General features: G+C 45.8%; 1 protein-coding gene across 3 annotated transcripts in view; it reads left to right on the top strand.

Annotated features, from left to right (window-relative positions):
• CAMTA2 (calmodulin binding transcription activator 2) overlaps nucleotides 1–21,235 on the top strand; it is a 205,152-nt gene that overhangs the window by 172,741 nt on the left and 11,176 nt on the right. The window contains exons 12-20 of one of the 3 annotated variants that reach the window (XM_088462966.1): nucleotides 6,470–6,651; nucleotides 7,570–7,648; nucleotides 7,870–8,146; nucleotides 8,237–8,517; nucleotides 8,677–8,834; nucleotides 10,832–10,987; nucleotides 11,076–11,295; nucleotides 11,538–11,609; nucleotides 14,724–14,744. In XM_088462966.1, coding sequence (XP_088319092.1) covers nucleotides 6,470–6,651; nucleotides 7,570–7,648; nucleotides 7,870–8,146; nucleotides 8,237–8,517; nucleotides 8,677–8,834; nucleotides 10,832–10,987; nucleotides 11,076–11,295; nucleotides 11,538–11,609; nucleotides 14,724–14,744 — 1,446 coding nt within the window. Of the gene's footprint in view, nucleotides 1–6,469; nucleotides 6,652–7,569; nucleotides 7,649–7,869; nucleotides 8,147–8,236; nucleotides 8,518–8,649; nucleotides 8,835–10,831; nucleotides 10,988–11,075; nucleotides 11,296–11,537; nucleotides 11,610–14,723; nucleotides 14,745–21,235 lie in introns of all 3 variants that reach the window. The other 2 variants (XM_088462964.1, XM_088462965.1) reach the window with 2 other exon arrangements.

Here is a 21,235-nt window from a genome sequence, read left to right as displayed (position 1 = left end):
GAGTTTCTTCCCAAAGTTGTTTCCCAGTTTCATGTTAACGAGGAAATAGTTGTTCCGGCCTTTAACTCACCGGGTCTTTCCGTGGGTGAGGCCTCTTTGGATGTTGTGCGGGCCTTAAGGACTTATGTTGACCGCACTTCTTTGTTTAGGAAGTCGGACGCTTTGTTGTCCTCTATGGCTTCTGTAAAAAGGGTTGGCCTGCTTCAAAGCAAACTTTGGCAGCCTGGATCCGTATGGCTATTTCTGAAGCTTATCTTCATGAAGGCCTACCGGTCCCTCCTTCTCTGAAGGCTCATTCCACTAGGTCTGTGGGTCCTTCGTGGGCAGCTCGACGTGGTGCCTCGGCAGTTCAGATCTGCAAGGCTGCTACGTGGTCTTCTGTCCATACCTTCGTGAGGTATTACAGGTTTGACACCTTCGCCTCTCAGGATGCTTCCTTCGGGCGGCGGATTCTCCTTTCTGCACAGGAGCGTCCCCACCCTTAAAGGATACTGCTTTGGGACATCCCCAAGGTATCCTGTGGATACCCTATGGACCCTGAAGTAGAAAATATGAGATATGGTAAGAACTTACCCTTGTTATCTCTATTTCTACGAAGTCCATAGGGTTCCACAGGACTCCCGCCCTGTCGCACCTGTGCTGCAGATGGGCTTTGCTCTGGTCACCGGTTTTCCGTCTCCCTCTGGTGAGAATGTGATTCTTGTATGTGTCCAGATCTTTGTTCTCTCTCTTCCTTCTCCTCCTCCGGCCTATGGCTTGGTAACTAACTGAGGTGCCTTGGCCCGGGGGCGGGGTATAGGAGGGGGACCTAGTGCATCCTGGGAGGCTGAAAGCTTAACTCTTTGGTGCCCTGCGACTGACGTCACACCTATACCCCAAGGTATCCTGTGGAACCCTATGGACTTCGTAGAAATAGAGATAACAAGGGTAAGTTCTTACCATATCTCATATTATCCCTGTCTGTGTCTCCATCAGTCATTCCCTCCTCCCATGTATATATCTCTGTCTGTGTGTCCATCAGTCATTCCCTCCTCCCATGTATATATCTCTGTCTGTGTGTCCATCAGTCATTCCCTCCTTCCATGTATATATCCCTGTCTGTGTCTCCATCAGTCATTCCCTCCTCCCATGTATATATCCCTGTCTGTGTGTCCATCAGTCATTCCCTCCTCCCATGTATATATCCCTGTCTGTGTGTCCATCAGTCATTCCCTCCCCCCATGTATATATCCCTGTCTGTGTGTCCATCAGTCATTCCCTCCTCCCATGTATATATCTCTATATGTGTGTCCATCAGTCATTCCCTCCTCCCATGTATATATCTCTATATGTGTGTCCATCAGTCATTCCCTCCCCCCATGTATATATCCCTGTCTGTGTCTCCATCAGTCATTCCCTCCGCCCATGTATATATCCCTGTCTGTGTGTCCATCAGTCATTCCCTCCCCCCATGTATATATCCCTGTCTGTGTGTCCATCAGTCATTCCCTCCCCCCATGTATATATCCCTGTCTGTGTGTCCATCAGTCATTCCCTCCCCCCATGTATATATCCCTGTCTGTGTGTCCATCAGTCATTCCCTCCCCCCATGTATATATCCCTGTCTGTGTGTCCATCAGTCATTCCCTCCCCCCCTGTCTGTGTGTCCATCAGTCATTCCCTCTCCCCATGAGTTTATCCCTGTCTGTGTCTCCATCAGTCATTCCCTCCTCCCATGTATATATCCCTGTTTGTGTGTCCATCAGTCATTCCCTCCTCCCATGTATATGTCCCTGTCTGTGTGTCCATCAGCCATTCCCTCCTCCCATGTATATGTCCCTGTCTGTGTGTCCATCAGTCATTCCCTCCTCCCATGTATATATCCCTGTCTGTGTGTCCATCAGTCATTCCCTCCTCCCATGTATATATCCCTGTCTGTGTGTCCATCAGTCATTCCCTCCTCCCATATATATATCTCTGTTTGTGTGTCTGTGTGTCCAGCAGTCATTTCTCCCTCCCATGTACTGTGTGTGTATGTGTGTGTATATATATATATATCTGTGTACACAGGACAATGCTGTATGTATGTCTTATAGTTTGATAATAGCTGCCTGGTAAAGCCATTGTGTTCTGTGAACATTCCCATTGAATAAGACACTGACCACCCTGCACTAATAGTGTCCGTCTGTCTGTCCATGTGCGGCTACTGGATGCGTTGATGTGTTTGTGCGGGTAACGTTCTGTGTGTCTGACGCTGTGACCCACTTCTATACCAGCTTTGAAGAGAAGGGGTGGGGGAATGTGCCTTCTCTTTAAATTTCCATTAGACGTCATATGAGATTTAGTAAGTGGATTATATGCCTCCTAAGTTACAGACAATATTTTCCACAGCGCGTGGTGACTGTGTGGGGCCAGGCTTGTAGTGTCCGTACGGCATCCTCACTCTGTAACCATTACAGGATATATACAGCCATCACACCTGACACCCCAGTGTGGGCCATGGTTTTCCCTTAGTAATGCAGCCTCCCCCATTGTCAGCCTTTGGTGGTAGTCCCTTACAGTTGCCTCAAAAGTGGCACCCATCATAATCCGGAGACCAGCCTCCTCCTGATTAGGCCCGCCGTGCTCTGTCTTCTACAAAGATGCTCTGTATCTCTGTGACAGCCCTAGAAGCAGGAGAGGCTTATATATACTACCACTGCTTCTACCAGAGACAACCCTTATATCAGCAACACTGGCGGCATCAAGTCTTGCCTCCTTACTGTCACAGCGCTGCCAGCGTCAGGCCACGCCTCCTTACTGTCACAGCGCTGCCAGCGTCAGGCCACGCCTCCTTACTGTCACAGCGCTGCCAGCGTCAGGCCATGCCTCCTTACTGTGACTGCGCTGCTAGCGTCAGGCCACGCCTCCTTACTGTCACAGCGCTGCCAGCGTCAGGCCACGCCTCCTTACTGTGACAGCGCTACTAGCGTCAGGCCACGCCTCCTTACTGTGACAGCGCTGCGAGCGTCAGGCCACGCCTCCTTACTGTGACAGCACTTCTAGCATCAGGCCACGCCTCCTTACTGTGACCTCTGCTAGCGTCAGGCCACGGCTCCTTACTGTGACAGCGTTGCGAGCGTCAGGCCACGCCTCCTTACTGTGACAGCATTGCCAGCGTCAGGCCACGCCTCCTTACTGTGACAGCACTGCCAGCGTCAGGCCACGCCTCCTTACTGTGACAGCACTGCCAGCGTCAGGCCACACCTCCTTACTGTGACATTACTGGCGTATGCAGCATATTGCACCATGCATGGCTCTGCCTCTTTAATAGCACTGGCAGTATCAGGCCCCGCCTCTTTCCACTACCAGCCAGGCCCCGCCTCTTTCCACTACCAGCCAGGCCCCGCCTCTTTCCACTACCAGCCAGGCCCCGCCTCTTTCCACTACCAGCCAGGCCCCGCCTCTTTCCACTACCAGCCAGGCCCCGCCTCTTTCCACTACCAGCCAGGCCCCGCCTCTTTCCACTACCAGCCAGGCCCCGCCTCTTTCCACTACCAGCCAGGCCCCGCCTCTTTCCACTACCAGCCAGACCCGCCTCTTTCCTCTACCAGCTTCTACCTGTTTCCTATATAGTGGTAATATAACCTCCCTCTTCCTGCTACTAATACCTCTTCCTATACACAGTACTCGGGGTGAGGTGTTACCAGTATACTATATAGTGGTAATATAACCTCCCTCTTCCTGCTACTAATACCTCTTCCTATACACAGTATTCGGGGTGAGGTGTTACCAGTATACTATATAGTGGTAATATAACCTACCTCTTCTTATACACAGTACTCGGGGTGAGGTGTTACCAGTATACTATATAGTGGTAATATAACCTCCCTATTCCTGCTACTAATACCTCTTCCTATACACAGTGCTCGGGGTAAGGTGTTACCAGTATACTATATAGTGGTAATATAGCCTCCCTCTTCCTGCTACTAATACCTCTTCCTATACACAGTACTCGGGGTGAGGTGTTACCAGTATACTATATAGTGGTAATATAACCTCCCTCTTCCTGCTACTAATACCTCTTCCTATACACAGTACTCGGGGTGAGGTGTTACCAGTATACTATATAGTGGTAATATAACCTCCCTCTTCCTGCTACTAATACCTCTTCCTATACACAGTATTCGGGGTGAGGTGTTACCAGTATACTATATAGTGGTAATATAACCTACCTCTTCTTATACACAGTACTCGGGGTGAGGTGTTACCAGTATACTATATAGTGGTAATATAATCTCCCTATTCCTGCTACTAATACCTCTTCCTATACCAAGTACTCGGGGTGAGGTGTTACCAGTGCCCTATATAGTGGTAATATAACCCCCCTCTTCCTGCTACTAATACCTCTTTCTATGCCAAGTACTCGGGGTGAGGTGTTACCAGTGTCCTATATAGTGGTAATATAACCTCCCTCTTCCTGCTACTAATACCTCTTCCTATACACAGTACTCGGGGTGAGGTGTTACCAGTATACTATATAGTGGTAATATAACCTCCCTCTTCCTGCTACTAATACCTCTTCCTATACACAGTACTCGGGGTGAGGTGTTACCAGTGCCCTATATAGTGGTAATATAACCCCCCTCTTCCTGCTACTAATACCTCTTTCTATGCCAAGTACTCGGGGTGAGGTGTTACCAGTGTCCTATATAGTGGTAATATAACCTCCCTCTTCCTGCTACTAATACCTCTTCCTATACCAAGTTCTCGGGGTGAGGTGTTACCAGTATACTATATAGTGGTAATATAACCTCCCTCTTCCTGCTACTAATACCTCTTCCTATACACAGAACTCGGGGTGAGGTGTTACCAGTATACTATATAGTGGTAATATAACCTCCCTCTTCCTGCTACTAATACCTCTTCCTATACACAGTTCTCGGGGTGAGGTGTTACCAGTATACTATATAGTGGTAATATAACCTCCCTCTTCCTGCTACTAATACCTCTTCCTATACACAGTTCTCGGGGTGAGGTGTTACCAGTATACTATATAGTGGTAATATAACCCCCCTCTTCCTGCTACTAATACCTCTTCCTATACACAGTACTCGGGGTAAGGTGTTACCAGTATACTATATAGTGGTAATATAACCTCCCTCTTCCTGCTACTAATACCTCTTCCTATACCAAGTACTCGGGGTGAGGTGTTACCAGTATACTATATAGTGGTAATATAACCTACCTCTTCTTATACACAGTACTCGGGGTGAGGTGTTACCAGTATACTATATAGTGGTAATATAATCTCCCTATTCCTGCTACTAATACCTCTTCCTATACCAAGTACTCGGGGTGAGGTGTTACCAGTGCCCTATATAGTGGTAATATAACCCCCCTCTTCCTGCTACTAATACCTCTTTCTATGCCAAGTACTCGGGGTGAGGTGTTACCAGTGTCCTATATAGTGGTAATATAACCTCCCTCTTCCTGCTACTAATACCTCTTCCTATACACAGTACTCGGGGTGAGGTGTTACCAGTATACTATATAGTGGTAATATAACCTCCCTCTTCCTGCTACTAATACCTCTTCCTATACACAGTACTCGGGGTGAGGTGTTACCAGTGCCCTATATAGTGGTAATATAACCCCCCTCTTCCTGCTACTAATACCTCTTTCTATGCCAAGTACTCGGGGTGAGGTGTTACCAGTGTCCTATATAGTGGTAATATAACCTCCCTCTTCCTGCTACTAATACCTCTTCCTATACCAAGTTCTCGGGGTGAGGTGTTACCAGTATACTATATAGTGGTAATATAACCTCCCTCTTCCTGCTACTAATACCTCTTCCTATACACAGAACTCGGGGTGAGGTGTTACCAGTATACTATATAGTGGTAATATAACCTCCCTCTTCCTGCTACTAATACCTCTTCCTATACACAGTTCTCGGGGTGAGGTGTTACCAGTATACTATATAGTGGTAATATAACCTCCCTCTTCCTGCTACTAATACCTCTTCCTATACACAGTTCTCGGGGTGAGGTGTTACCAGTATACTATATAGTGGTAATATAACCCCCCTCTTCCTGCTACTAATACCTCTTCCTATACACAGTACTCGGGGTAAGGTGTTACCAGTATACTATATAGTGGTAATATAACCTCCCTCTTCCTGCTACTAATACCTCTTCCTATACACAGTACTCGGGGTGAGGTGTTACCAGTATACTATATAGTGGTAATATAACCTCCCTCTTCCTGCTACTAATACCTCTTCCTATACACAGTATTCGGGGTGAGGTGTTACCAGTATACTATATAGTGGTAATATAACCTACCTCTTCTTATACACAGTACTCGGGGTAAGGTGTTACCAGTATACTATATAGTGGTAATATAACCTTCCTTATAACGAATTTCCAAAAACAAGAAGTCTGGTGGGCGTTTAGAATGATTCTTTGACGATGTCTATGGCGGCTAACGGCGTTCTCCATTCCTACAGGTGTCGGCAGCGGACACCTTTGAGACCCGACTAGTGGCTGTATGTGAGAAAATGATGGCGCAGTCCTGCTGGGTAACGTCCGATCTTCTGGCCCATGAGATGAGTTTCCGAGGGATGACCCTGCTGCACCTGGCGGCAGCACAGGGCTACGCTCGCCTCATTGAGACTCTCATACAGTGGAGGTGAGTAACTAAATTACAGAGTGGGATGCAGTATAGAGCACTGGTGCACCAGCCATGGCCCACGTGACACTGGGCGGGTACCAGAACCCAGACGCTGGGACAGAAATAATACTGCAGTATATGGGCATGTGTCCCGCGTTGTACAGGTCCCACTGTGGATCAGAACAATAGCCTCTGTATTAGTATATGGACAATGGTAACAGATTTGCTGGGTAATGTGTGATCACGCTGGTGGGGGAAGTGTTCATTGTACTTTACATTGGGGAGTGAGGAGTTCATTGTATAGGTGTGGTGGGTGGGATGTGTTACAGGTGGAGGGTTCCGGGTATAAGATGTGTTACCAGAAGGGTTACAGGGGGTGGGGGGAGTAGTACCACAGAGGTGGGGTGGGTGGGATGTGTTACAGGGGAGGGGTCAGGTATAAGACTTGTTAATAGAGAGGTTACAGGGGGTGGGGGAGTAGTACTATACAGGTGTGGTGGGTGGGATGTGTTACAGGGGTGGGTTTGGGTATAAGACGTTTTACCGGAAGTCTAACGGAGGGAGTGTATTACTCTAGAAGCGAGATCGGCCTTATGTGATCCGTGTGACGGGTGTTACTTGCTCCCACTGCATGGGATAGCTGCGCCACATTTGATATACTGCGGCTTTGATATACTGCTACATACATTTCCGTCCCTATGTGAACATTTTACACTCTAAGAGCCTTAGTAAAGAGTTTCCACTTTTTCTGTATTAAATTTTACTTTTACTACAAGTTTAAGCAAGTAAAGCGCAGATGCTGCCTCTCTCTATCCAGGCCCCGAGCCAGGAATATGTTATGCACCACTGGTGGAGAGTCTATGACTGTGACGTTAGGATGTAAAGATGGACGACCTTGGGTATAACTGTGTCTGTTTCCTGTAATGCTGTTTATAGGAGCATCCATTCTCAGAGTTTAGCGGTGGAATTAGAGGTGGACCCTTTGAATGTGGATCACTTCTCGTGCACACCCCTGGTGAGAATACACATTGTCCTCTCTTTCTATGCTCTCAGCCATCAGTGCTGCGTCGCAGAGTTAAAGACCAATTAAAGCCGCTCACCAGCATTACCCGCGGCTAGGAGCTTCTTGTAGCTACCTTCTGCTACCAGCATTTCCTATCTTCTCTTCCACCCTCTCTCCTCCATCATCTGTCTCATGCTCCCCGTTAATGGTCGTCTCTTCTTCCCTCTTCACAGATGTGGGCCTGTGCCTTGGGACACACTGAAGCTGCCACCTTACTCTTCCGCTGGGACTCCCGGGCTCTCTCCATCCCGGACTCGTTGGGCCGACTTCCCCTTGTGGTTGCTCGATCCCGAGGACATGTCAAGCTGGCATCCACGCTGGAGGAGATGCAGAGGCAGGAGGCGGCACCAGGGAACTTTACCGACCTGCACGCGTCCAACTGGCACTCGCTGATGGGGAGCCAGGAGATCAGCCGAGGGCTTTCTCCCCTGTCCACAAGTGCAGATACCGGTAATGGAACCAGTAATATACCCACACAGTAGCTTGTCCTTATTTATTGGAGATGCCCGTCACCAATGCAGCATATATCTCTTTCCCAAGGTCTCAGCAGTCTCCCGTCACCTTCCGAGGTTTCCGATGGCTCCATCTCCATTACATCTGCGTATTCCAGTAGCTCAGCCCTACGAGGCTCCCCTGATTGCAGCCCAGAAAGTAGCCAGGACACCCCTATAGAGTCATCCCCCAATTCTAGAATGCTGGGAGCTGCGGCCTGGGAGCTGGAGGACCCGGTGGAACAAGCTGGCTATCTGGATTCTCCTGGTGTTGATGAAGCAGATCTGCTGGGATACAGAGAGGACACGGAGAACCATGACTACCTGCAGGTAACGTCTCCCTTCTGTATCCCGCTGACACCTTTATCTGTCACTTCTCCCCATCTTACATCTTGGGCACACTTTTCTCTCCTGCACTCCCTCACATCCTTCCTCTTTCGCTCCCACTTTCCCCTGTCCCAGGTTGACATGGTTACCCTCGCAGAACAGATCATAGAGGCCACTCCAGATCGAATAAAGCAGGACGATTTTACAGCAATGGAGCCTGGGGTCCTCCGAGAGAGACCAGGCAACCTTAGCAAGACCATGGCTTGGCTTGCCAGCTACCTGGACACCGCTGACCAGATGCCTGGATTACCCCCCCATGGGTCAGTATTTTACTGTATATAGTGTGTTGTGTATATATACATACCATACATATAAATTAATGGTGTACAAGTGTCTCTACAGGGCTGTGTGTGTATATGGCATGGTGTAGTAGTGTCTGTACTGGGCTGTGTGTGTATATGACATGGTGTAGTAGTGTCTGTACTGGGCTGTGTGTGTATATACAGTCAGGTGCATAAATATTGGGACATTGACAGAAATTTCATATTTTGGCCTCTATTCACCACCACAATGGCTTTGAAATGAAACAAACAAGATGTGCTTTACCTGCAGACTTTCAGATTTAATTTGAGGGTAATTACATCCAAATCAGGTGAACGGTGTAGGAATTACAACGGTTTCTATATGTGCCTCCCACTTTTTAAGGGGCCAAAAGTAATGGGACAAACTAAACTATCCTAAATCTAACTTTCACTTTTTAATACTTTGTTGCAAATCCTTTGCAGGCAATTACAGCCTGAAGTCTGGAACGCATAGACAACACCAGACGCTGGGTTTCATCCCTGGTGATGCTCTGCCAGGCCTCTACTGCAAATGTCTTCAGTTCCTGCTTGTTCTTGGGGCATTTTCCCTTCAGTTTTGTCTTCATCAAGTGAAATGCATGCTCAATCAGATTCAGGTCAGGGGATTGACTTGGCCATTGCATAACATTCCACTTTTTAGCCTTAAAAAAACTCTTTGGTTGCTTTTGCAGTATGCTTCGGGTCATTGTCCATCTGCACTGTGAAGCGCCGTCCAATGAGTTCTGAAGCATTTGACTGAATATGAGCATATAATATTGCCCGAAACACTTCAGAATTCATTCTGCTGCTTTTGTCAGCAGTCACATAATCAATAAATACAAGGGAACCAGTTCCATTGGCAGCCATACATGCCCACGCCATGACACTACCACCACCATGCTTCACTGATGAGGTGACATGTTTTGGATCATGAGCAGTTCCTGTCCTTCTCCATACTCTTCTCTTCCCATCACTCTGGTACAAGTTGATCTTTGTCTCATCTGTCCATAGGATGTTGTTCCAGAACTGTAATGGCTTTTTTAGATGATGTTTGGCAAACTCTAATCTGGTCTTCCTGTTTTTGAGGCTCACCAATGGTTTACCTCTTGTGGTGAACCCTCTATATTCACTCTTGTGAAGTCTTCTCTTGATTGTTGACTTTGACACATATACACCTACCTCCTGGAGAGTGTTCTTGATTTGGCCAACTGTTGTGAAGGGGTTTTTCTTCACCAGGGAAATAATTCTTCTGTCATCCACCACAGTTGTTTTCCGTGGTCTTCCGGGTCTTTTGGTGTTGCTGAGCTTTCCGGTGCGTTCTTTCTTTTTAAGAATGTTCCAAACAGTTGATTTGGCCACACCTAATGTTTTTTGCTATCTCTCTGATGGGTTTGTTTTGATTTTTCAGCCTAATGATGGCTTCACTGATAGTGACAGCTCTTTGGATCTCATATTGAGAGTCGACAGCAACTGATTCCAAATGCAAATGTCACACCTAGAATCAACTCCAGACCTTTTACCTGCTTAATTGATAATGAAATAACGAGGGAATAGCCCACACCTGTCCATGAAATAGCTTTTGAGTTGATAGTCCCATTACTTTTGGCCCCTTAAAAAGTGGGAGGCACATATAGAAACCGTTGTAATTCCTACACCGTTCACCTGATTTGGATGTAATTACCCTCAAATTAAATCTGAAAGTCTGCAGGTAAAGCACATCTTGTTTGTTTCATTTCAAAGCCATTGTGGTGGTGAACTGAGGCCAAAATATGAAAATTCTGTCAATGTCCCAATATGCACCTGACTGTATATGACATGGTGTAGTAGTGTCTGTACTGGGCTGTGTGTGTATATATGGCATGTTGTAGTAGTGTGTGTGTGTATATATGGCATGGTGTAGTAGTGTCCTGGCCTGTGAATTGCTTCTACATGTCAGTGTAGTGTGTGAGAACTCACTCCCTGTTATCCCTTGGCAGTGAGGGGCTGCGTGCTGCTCGTGCCTTGGCTCGCTTTGCTCAGATGAGCCCAGGAGAGGACGGAAGCAGCCTGGGAGCAGAGATTGGAGCATTCGGGCAGCGTACCAAGAGAGTGAACAGGAGATCCATGGAGGGGTTACGTGTCAAGGTGACCAGGTATGAATAACATGTATACAGAGACATATGTAAGTCAGTCATCCGTAACCTAGATGTGCAGAATCCCTGTCATTTAATGTGTTCCCAGGTCGGAGGCCCCACCATCCCCCACAACTCCTCCTCCACTGGGAGAGATCTCCTTTGAGAGGTTTGACCCACCCGGTGCCGCCCGGTGGTCTGAGTTTCTTAGTGCCTCAAGTAGTGGTCGGATGGAAAGTGAGTTTGCTTTGTTGACCCTCTCTGACCACGAGCAGCGGGAGCTGTATGAGGCTGCTCGGGTCATTCAGACTGCCTTCCGCAAGTACAAGGTGAGTTCATGCCAGGGAGCGCGATGTCCAAAAGATAAAAATAAAAATCAGACTTCTGTAAAGGCATTACATTAAGTAACACGCTTGACCTTAGTAAAGACATAAAGAAATTAACCTAGGTGACACCACTGTCAGACCCGCTGTGCCATTGATTCACGTTTGTAGAATATGGCGACTTTAGCAGCCGATTTCGTAGACAGACATCCTCTAGTAATAATTCAATCTGATCTTTTTGAATTCAGGGCCGACGGTTAAAGGAACAACAGGATCTGGCGGCTGCAGTCATTCAGCGCTGCTACCGAAAATACAAGCAGGTAATGATATAAGAGGGGTGTAAGGGTGGTCTCTGCAGGTTTCGGTAACACCATGGGCTCTCCCAGTCCACTATGTGTATGGTACCTAATTTATTTTTTTTGTGATATTTAACAAGACCCTTTCTCTTAACGTATACAAAAAAAGGATGATACATTATAGTCATAGAAGTCTGCCATAATTCTTGAAAATAATTGGAAGACTAGCACATAGACATTACAATAACCATACACACTAGTGACCTAATACAGTTACTGTTCTCAACATGCAGGTTGGAGTACACACTAAATCTAACCCAGACATTCGAGAACGTAGACGTATTGTTGTTGATAAAAGCCAACAGATGTGTCGTTGGGAGAACGTAAACCTGACTGTATTGTTGAGAGAAGCCAAGTGTCATTGCAGTTTATGTGACCATGTTATTGAGAGAACGTAGACATGAATATGTTATTAAGGGAATGTAGACATGAACGTTTTGTTGAGAGTAAGTAGACATGACCGTGTTATTGAGAGAACGTAGACTTGACGTGTTGTTGAGAGAAGCTGACACGTGACCTTGCCTGTGAGAGGAGACTGTAGATACAACTGTGCTAGAAGACAGTAGTTGTGTGGTATTAGACAGCGGATGTGACCGTGTGATTGGGAGAATGCAGTTTGTGACTGCCATTGAGAGAACTTACACATTACTTTTGTTGAGAGAACATAGACATGATCATTTTGTTGAAAGAACATAGACATGATCCTATTGAGAGAATGTGGACATGATTCTTTTGGGAGAACGTAGACATGTTTGTGTTGTTGAGAGAACATAGACATGATCGTTTTGTTGAGAGAACATAGACATGACCGTGTTGTTGAGAAAATGTAGACATGATCGTATTTAGAGAACGTAGAAATGATTGTGTTGGTGAGAGAACATAGACATGATCATATTGAGAGAGCGTAGACATGCTTGTGTTGAGAGAATGTAGAAATGATTGTTTTGTTGAGAGAACGTAGACATGATTGTGATGAGAGAATGTACACATGATCGTATTGAGAGAACGCTGACATGATTGTTTTGTTGAGAGAATGTAGACATGATTGTATTGTTGTGAGAACGTAAAAATGATTGTGTTGTTGAGAGAACGTAGACATGATTGTATTGTTGCGAGAACGTAGATATGATTTGTGTTGAAAGAACGTAGACATGTTTTTGTTGTTGAGAGAACGTAGAAATGATTGTAATTTTGAGAGAACGTAGAAATTATTGTGTTGAGAGAACATAGATATGTTTGTGTTGTTGAGAGAACGTAGACATGTTTGTGTTGTTGAGAGAACGTAGACATGTTTGTGTTGTTGAGAGAACGTAGACATGTTTGTGTTGTTGAGAGAACGTAGACATGTTTGTGTTGTTGAGAGAACGTAGACATGTTTGTGTTGTTGAGAGAACGTAGACATGTTTGTGTTGTTGAGAGAACGTAGACATGTTTGTGTTGTTGAGAGAACGTAGACATGTTTGTGTTGTTGAGAGAACGTAGACTTGATTGTGTTGTTGAGAGAGCATAGACATGATCGTATTGAGAGAACGCGTACATGATTGTATTGTTGCGAGAGCGTAGAAATTATTGTGGTGTTGAGAGAACGTAGAAATGATTGTGTTGTTGAGAGAACGTAGACATGTTTTTGTTGTGGAGAGAACGTAGACATGATCGTATTGAGAGAGCGTAGACATGATTGTTTTGTTGAGAGAACGTAGACATGATCGTAATCGTATTGAGAGAACCTATTGTGTTGTTGAGAGAGCATAGACATGATCGTATTGAGAGAACGCTGACCTAATTGTTTTGTTGAGAGAACGTAGACATGATCATTATTGTATTAAGAGAACGTAGACATGATCGTAATTGTATTGAGAGAACGTAGACATGATCGTAGTCATATTGAGAGAGCGTAGACTTGATTGTGTTGTTGAGAGAGCATAGACATGATCGTATTGAGAGAATGCTGACATTGTTTTGTTGAGAGAACGTAGACATGATTGTATTGTTGCGAGAACTTAGAAATGATTGTGTTGTTGAGAGAAAGTAGACATGATTGTTTTGTTGAGACAACATTGAGAGAACTTAGAAATGATTGTGTTGTTGAGAGAAAGTAGACATGATTGTTTTGTTGAGAGAATGTAGAAATGATTGTGTTGTTGAGAGATTGTAGACATGATTGTGTTGTTGCGGGAATGTAGAAATGATTGTGGTGGTGAGAAAACGTAGACATGTTTTTGTTGAGAGAATGTACAAATGACTGTAATTTTGAGAGAACGTAGAAATTGTGTTGAGAGAACATAGACATGTTTGTGTTGTTGAGTGAACGTAGACATGTTTGTGTTGAGAGAACGTAGACATGTTTGTGTTGTTGAGAGAATGTAGACATGTTTGTGTTGTTGAGAGAACGTAGACATGTTTGTGTTGTTGAGAGAACGTAGACATGTTTGTGTTGAGAGAACGTAGACATGTTTGTGTTGTTGAGAGAACGTAGACATGATCGTATTGCGAGAGCGTAGACATGATTGTTTTGTTGAGAGAACGTAGACATGATCGTAATCGGATTGAGAGAACGCTGACATGATTGTGTTGTTGAGAGAATGTAGACATGATTGTATTGTTGCGAGAACGTAAAAATAATTGTGTGGTTGCGAGAACGTAGACATAATCGTATTGAGAGAGCGTAGACTTGATTGTGTTGTTGAGAGAGCATAGACATCGTATTGAGAGAACGCTGACAATTGTTTTGTTGAGAGAACATAGACATGTTTGTGTTGTTGCGAGAACTTAGAAATGATTGTGTTGTGGAGAGAACGTAGCATGATCGTATTGAGAGAGCATAGACATGATTGTGTTGAGAGAATGTGGACATGATCGTAATCGTATTGAGGGAACGTAGACATGATTATGTTGAGAGAATGTAGACATGACCGTGTTGTTGACAGAAGACGGACCTGACTGTTCCATTGGGAGTAGATTAAGTGGTTACACAAATAGGAGAATATTTCATACAACATGAAGTGGGGGTTTCTGCATTATACACTGTAGGGCTCAATGTTTGCTTATCCACTAATCCAAGTCTTCTTCCTTTGCAAGCTGACATGGATTGCACTGAAGGTAATTGTCTCTTAGATTTTCCAGTCTTGATTCTGCTGCTCATAAGGCAGACATATAACCATTTAAAAAAAATTTTGGTAAATATTTTTATTTATTTACCCCCTTTGCTTAGTATTAGAGACAATAGTCTCCTGGGCAGAATGGTTTAAAGGAGAATGCCAGTCCTAACTCAACAAGACTCATCCCTTCCACTATATGTATGAGAGAGCCAGTAGTCTGGCTTCAGCTGCAGTCCCTCCCAGTTTAAATATGTTGTTGGTTTGTAGGCTTTATATATACAGACATGGACCTTGTAGTGTTTACCTATCTACATTGACTTACAGTAGATGCATTTCTATTTTAATCAGCATTTGTTTTTACTAGGGATGTGCAGGCTCTGATAGGTTCGAGTTTGCACGTTGAGTTCGGATTTTTCCCTCCAAAAAAAACGGAACTCAGAAAGAGGCTAAACGTCATCTTACATGGACGTTTTGTCCAGGAATGATTATGTTCGTCCATGTAAGATGACGTTTAGCCTCTTTCTGAGTTCCGTTTATTTGGAGGGAAAAATCCGAACTCAACGTGCAAACTCGAACTTATCCGAGCCTGCACAACCCTAGTTTTTACACTTCTTATTTTTCATCTGGAGATCCCTATTGAAGTGATTTTTTTTTTTTCATTGAGTAACCTAAAAAAATGCATGTTTTAACTTTAACAATGTAACTATTTGGCCCAGTGTGCATCCTGATACAGTAGCTCTTTTTATCTTGTTTGTTTATTTAGTTACCGCTGGAGTTCAGGGGTAGAACCTAAACCCAGTATATATTACTTGGAGTCAGGGATTGGGCTTCAATTTGATGCCAACAGAATGTATTGAAGATTTGGTATGTGGATGATGCCATACAAATAAATTAAGATAATCATTTCTCACTGGTGGTAAAGTCAGAGTATCAGAAGATTACACACTGGTGGTGTAATCGCAATGGCTGAAGATTGCACACTGGTGGCAGAGTCATGGTATCTGAAAATAGCACAAACGTTGCATTGTAATAATAGCTGTTTTTTAGCTTTGTTATTTTGGTAGTGCTTGTAAATAAAGGTGTGCAAGTAACAAGGCTGTAGTAGCTGAATATAACAGCAGTGGCTGTAGACGAGCTGCAGGTAACAAGGCTGTAGTAGTTGAATTTTCCAGCAGTGGCTGTAGATGAGTTGCAGGTAACAAGGCTGTAGTAGTTGAATATTCCAGCAGTGGCTGTAGACGGGTTGCAGGTAACAAGGTTGTAGTAGCTGAATATTCCAGCAGTGGCTGTAGACGAGCTGCAGGTAACAAGGCTGTAGTAGCTGAATATACCAGCAGTGGCTGTAGCTGAGCTGCAGGTAACAAGGTTGTAGTAGCTGAATATAACAGCAGTGGCTGTAGACGGGTTGCAGGTAACAAGGCTGTAGTAGCTGAATATACCAGCAGTGGCTGTAGATGAGCTGCAGGTAACAAGGTTGTAGTAGCTGAATATTCCAGCAGTGGCTGTAGACGAGCTGCAGGTAACAAGGCTGTAGTAGCTGAATATACCAACAGTGGCTGTAGATGAGCTGCAGGTAACAAGGCTGTAGTAGCTGAATATACCAGCAGTGACTGTAGACGAGCTGCAGGTAACAAGGCTGTAGTAGTTGAATATTCCAGCAGTGGCTGTAGACGAGTTGCAGGTAACAAGGCTGTAGTAGCTGAATATACCAGCAGTGGCTGTAGACGAGCTGCAGGTAACAAGGCTGTAGTAGTTGAATATTCTAGCAGTGGCTGTAGACGGGTTGCAGGTAACAAGGTTGTAGTAGCTGAATATTCCAGCAGTGGCTGTAGACGAGCTGCAGGTAACAAGGCTGTAGTAGCTGAATATACCAGCAGTGGCTGTAGATGAGCTGCAGGTAACAAGGCTGTAGTAGCTGAATATACCAGCAGTGACTGTAGACGAGCTGCAGGTAACAAGGCTGTAGTAGTTGAATATTCCAGCAGTGGCTGTAGACGAGCTGCAGGTAACAAGGCTGTAGTAGTTGAATATTCCAGCAGTGGCTGTAGACGGGTTGCAGGTAACAAGGTTGTAGTAGCTGAATATTCCAGCAGTGGCTGTAGATGAGCTGCAGGTAACAAGGCTGTAGTAGCTGAATATTCCAGCTGTGGCTGTAGACGAGCTGCAGGTAACAAGGCTGTAGTAGCTGAATATACCAGCAGTGGCTGTAGCTGAGCTGCAGGTAACAAGGTTGTAGTAGCTGAATATTCCAGCAGTGGCTGTAGACGAGATGCAGGTAACAAGGCTGTAGTAGCTGAATATTCCAGCAGTGGCTGTAGACGAGCCGCAGGTAACAAGGCTGTAGTAGCTGAATATACCAGCAGTGGCTGTAGACGAGCTGCAGGTAACAAGGCTGTAGTAGCTGAATATTCCAGCAGTGGCTGTAGATGAGCTGTAGGTAACAAGGTTGTAGTAGCTGAATATTCCAGCAGTGGCTGCAGACGAGCTGCAGGTAACAAGGCTGTAGTAGCTGAATATACCAGCAGTGGCTGTAGATGAGCTGCAGGTAACAAGGTTGTAGTAGCTGAATATTCCAGCAGTGGCTGTAGACGAGCTGCAGGTAACAAGGCTGTAGTAGCTGAATATACCAACAGTGGCTGTAGATGAGCTGCAGGTAACAAGGCTGTAGTAGCTGAATATACCAGCAGTGACTGTAGACGAGCTGCAGGTAACAAGGCTGTAGTAGTTGAATATTCCAGCAGTGGCTGTAGACGAGTTGCAGGTAACAAGGCTGTAGTAGCTGAATATACCAGCAGTGGCTGTAGACGAGCTGCAGGTAACAAGGCTGTAGTAGTTGAATATTCTAGCAGTGGCTGTAGACGGGTTGCAGGTAACAAGGTTGTAGTAGCTGAATATTCCAGCAGTGGCTGTAGACGAGCTGCAGGTAACAAGGCTGTAGTAGCTGAATATACCAGCAGTGGCTGTAGATGAGCTGCAGGTAACAAGGCTGTAGTAGCTGAATATACCAGCAGTGACTGTAGACGAGCTGCAGGTAACAAGGCTGTAGTAGTTGAATATTCCAGCAGTGGCTGTAGACGAGCTGCAGGTAACAAGGCTGTAGTAGTTGAATATTCCAGCAGTGGCTGTAGACGGGTTGCAGGTAACAAGGTTGTAGTAGCTGAATATTCCAGCAGTGGCTGTAGATGAGCTGCAGGTAACAAGGCTGTAGTAGCTGAATATTCCAGCTGTGGCTGTAGACGAGCTGCAGGTAACAAGGCTGTAGTAGCTGAATATACCAGCAGTGGCTGTAGCTGAGCTGCAGGTAACAAGGTTGTAGTAGCTGAATATTCCAGCAGTGGCTGTAGACGAGATGCAGGTAACAAGGCTGTAGTAGCTGAATATTCCAGCAGTGGCTGTAGACGAGCCGCAGGTAACAAGGCTGTAGTAGCTGAATATACCAGCAGTGGCTGTAGACGAGCTGCAGGTAACAAGGCTGTAGTAGCTGAATATTCCAGCAGTGGCTGTAGATGAGCTGTAGGTAACAAGGTTGTAGTAGCTGAATATTCCAGCAGTGGCTGCAGACGAGCTGCAGGTAACAAGGCTGTAGTAGCTGAATATTCCAGCAGTGGCTGTAGACGAGCTGCAGGTAACAAGGCTGTAGTAGCTGAATATACCAGCAGTGGCTGTAGCTGAGCTGCAGGTAACAAGGTTGTAGTAGCTGAATATTCCAGCAGTGGCTGTAGACGAGATGCAGGTAACAAGGCTGTAGTAGCTGAATATACCAGCAGTGGCTGAAGATAAGCTGCAGGTAACAAGGCTGTAGTAGCTGAATATACCAGCAGTGGCTGTAGATGAGCTGCAGGTAACAAGGTTGTAGTAGCTGAATATTCCAGCTGTGGCTGTAGACGAGCTGCAGGTAACAAGGCTGTAGTAGCTGAATATACCAGCAGTGGCTGTAGCTGAGCTGCAGGTAACAAGGTTGTAGTAGCTGAATATTCCAGCAGTGGCTGTAGACGAGATGCAGGTAACAAGGCTGTAGTAGCTGAATATTCCAGCAGTGGCTGTAGACGAGCCGCAGGTAACAAGGCTGTAGTAGCTGAATATACCAGCAGTGGCTGTAGACGAGCTGCAGGTAACAAGGCTGTAGTAGCTGAATATTCCAGCAGTGGCTGTAGATGAGCTGTAGGTAACAAGGTTGTAGTAGCTGAATATTCCAGCAGTGGCTGCAGACGAGCTGCAGGTAACAAGGCTGTAGTAGCTGAATATTCCAGCAGTGGCTGTAGACGAGCTGCAGGTAACAAGGCTGTAGTAGCTGAATATACCAGCAGTGGCTGTAGCTGAGCTGCAGGTAACAAGGCTGTAGTAGCTGAATATTCCAGCAGTGGCTGTAGACGAGATGCAGGTAACAAGGCTGTAGTAGCTGAATATACCAGCAGTGGCTGTAGATGAGCTGCAGGTAACAAGGCTGTAGTAGCTGAATATACCAGCAGTGGCTGTAGATGAGCTGCAGGTAACAAGGTTGTAGTAGCTGAATATTCCAGCTGTGGCTGTAGACGAGCTGCAGGTAACAAGGCTGTAGTAGCTGAATATACCAGCAGTGGCTGTAGCTGAGCTGCAGGTAACAAGGTTGTAGTAGCTGAATATTCCAGCAGTGGCTGTAGACGAGATGCAGGTAACAAGGCTGTAGTAGCTGAATATTCCAGCAGTGGCTGTAGACGAGCCGCAGGTAACAAGGCTGTAGTAGCTGAATATGCCAGCAGTGGCTGTAGATGAGCTGCAGGTAACAAGGCTGTAGTAGCTCAATATACCAGCAGTGGCTGTAGATGAGCTGCAGGTAACAAGGCTGTAGTAGCTGAATATATCAGCAGTGGCTGTAGCTGAGCTGCAGGTAACAAGGTTGTAGTAGCTGAATATTCCAGCAGTGGCTGTAGACGAGATGCAGGTAACAAGGCTGTATTAGCTGAATATACCAGCAGTGGCTGTAGCTGAGCTGCAGGTAACAAGGTTGTAGTAGCTGAATATTCCAGCAGTGGCTGTAGACGAGATGCAGGTAACAAGGCTGTAGTAGCTGAATATTCCAGCAGTGGCTGTAGACGAGCTGCAGGTAACAAGGCTGTAGTAGCTGAATATACCAGCAGTGGCTGTAGACGAGCTGCAGGTAACAAGGCTGTAGTAGCTGAATATACCAGCAGTGGCTGTAGCTGAGCTGCAGGTAACAAGGTTGTAGTAGCTGAATATTCCAGCAGTGGCTGTAGACTAGATGCAGGTAACAAGGCTGTAGTAGCTGAATATACCAGCAGTGGCTGTAGATGAGCTGCAGGTAACAAGGTTGTAGTAGCTGAATATTCCAGCAGTGGCTGTAGACAAGCTGCAGGTAACAAGGCTGTAGTAGCTGAATATGCCAGCAGTGGCTGTAGATGAGCTGCAGGTAACAAGGCTGTAGTAGCTGAATATACCAGCAGTGGCTGTAGACGAGCTGCAGGTAACAAGGTTGTAGTAGCTGAATATTCCAGCTGTGGCTGTAGACGAGCTGCAGGTAACAAGGCTGTAGTAGCTGAATATACCAGCAGTGGCTGTAGCTGAGCTGCAGGTAACAAGGTTGTAGTAGCTGAATATTCCTGCAGTGGCTGTAGACGAGATGCAGGTAACAAGGCTGTAGTAGCTGAATATTCCAGCAGTGGCTGTAGACGAGCCGCAGGTAACAAGGCTGTAGTAGCTGAATTAACCAGCAGTGGCTGTAGACGAGGTGCAGGTAACAAGGCTGTAGTAGCTGAATATTCCAGCAGTGGCTGTAGATGAGCTGCAGGTAACAAGGTTGTAGTAGCTGAATATTCCAGCAGTGGCTGTAGACGAGATGCAGGTAACAAGGCTGTAGTAGCTGAATATTCCAGCAGTGGCTGTAGACGAGCTGCAGGTAACAAGGCTGTAGTAGCTGAATATACCAGCAGTGGCTGTAGACGAGCTGCAGGTAACAAGGCTGTAGTAGCTGAATATACCAGCAGTGGCTGTAGATGAGCTGCAGGTAAGAAGGCTGTAGTAGCTGAATATTCCAGCTGTGGCTGTAGACGAGATGCAGGTAACAAGGCTTTAGTAGTTGAATATACCAGCAGTGGCTGTAGACGAGATGCAGGTAACAAGGCTGTAGTAGCTGAATATTCCAGCAGTGGCTGTAGACGAGCTGCAGGTAACAAGGCTGTAGTAGCTGAATATACCAGCAGTGGCTGTAGACGAGCTGCAGGTAACAAGGCTGTAGTAGCTGAATATACCAGCTGTGTCTGTAGACGAGCTGCAGGTAACAAGGCTGTAGTAGCTGAATATACCAGCTGTGGCAGTAGATGAGCTGCAGGTAACAAGGCTGTAGTAGCTGAATATACCCGCAGTGGCTGTAGACGAGTTGCAGGTAACAAGGCTGTAGTAGTTGAATATACCAGCTGTGGCTGTAGACGAGCTGCAGGTAACAAGGCTGTAGTAGCTGAATATTGCAGCAGTGTCTGTAGACGAGCTGCAGGTAAC

Source organism: Taudactylus pleione, unplaced genomic scaffold, assembly GCF_031769625.1.
Source record: "Taudactylus pleione unplaced genomic scaffold, aTauple2 ptg001299l, whole genome shotgun sequence".
In the NCBI taxonomy this organism is placed as follows: Eukaryota; Metazoa; Chordata; class Amphibia; order Anura; family Myobatrachidae; genus Taudactylus; species Taudactylus pleione.
The sequence above is the reverse complement of the archived record's forward strand: the minus strand, read 5'-3'. Positions and strand labels throughout refer to the sequence as shown.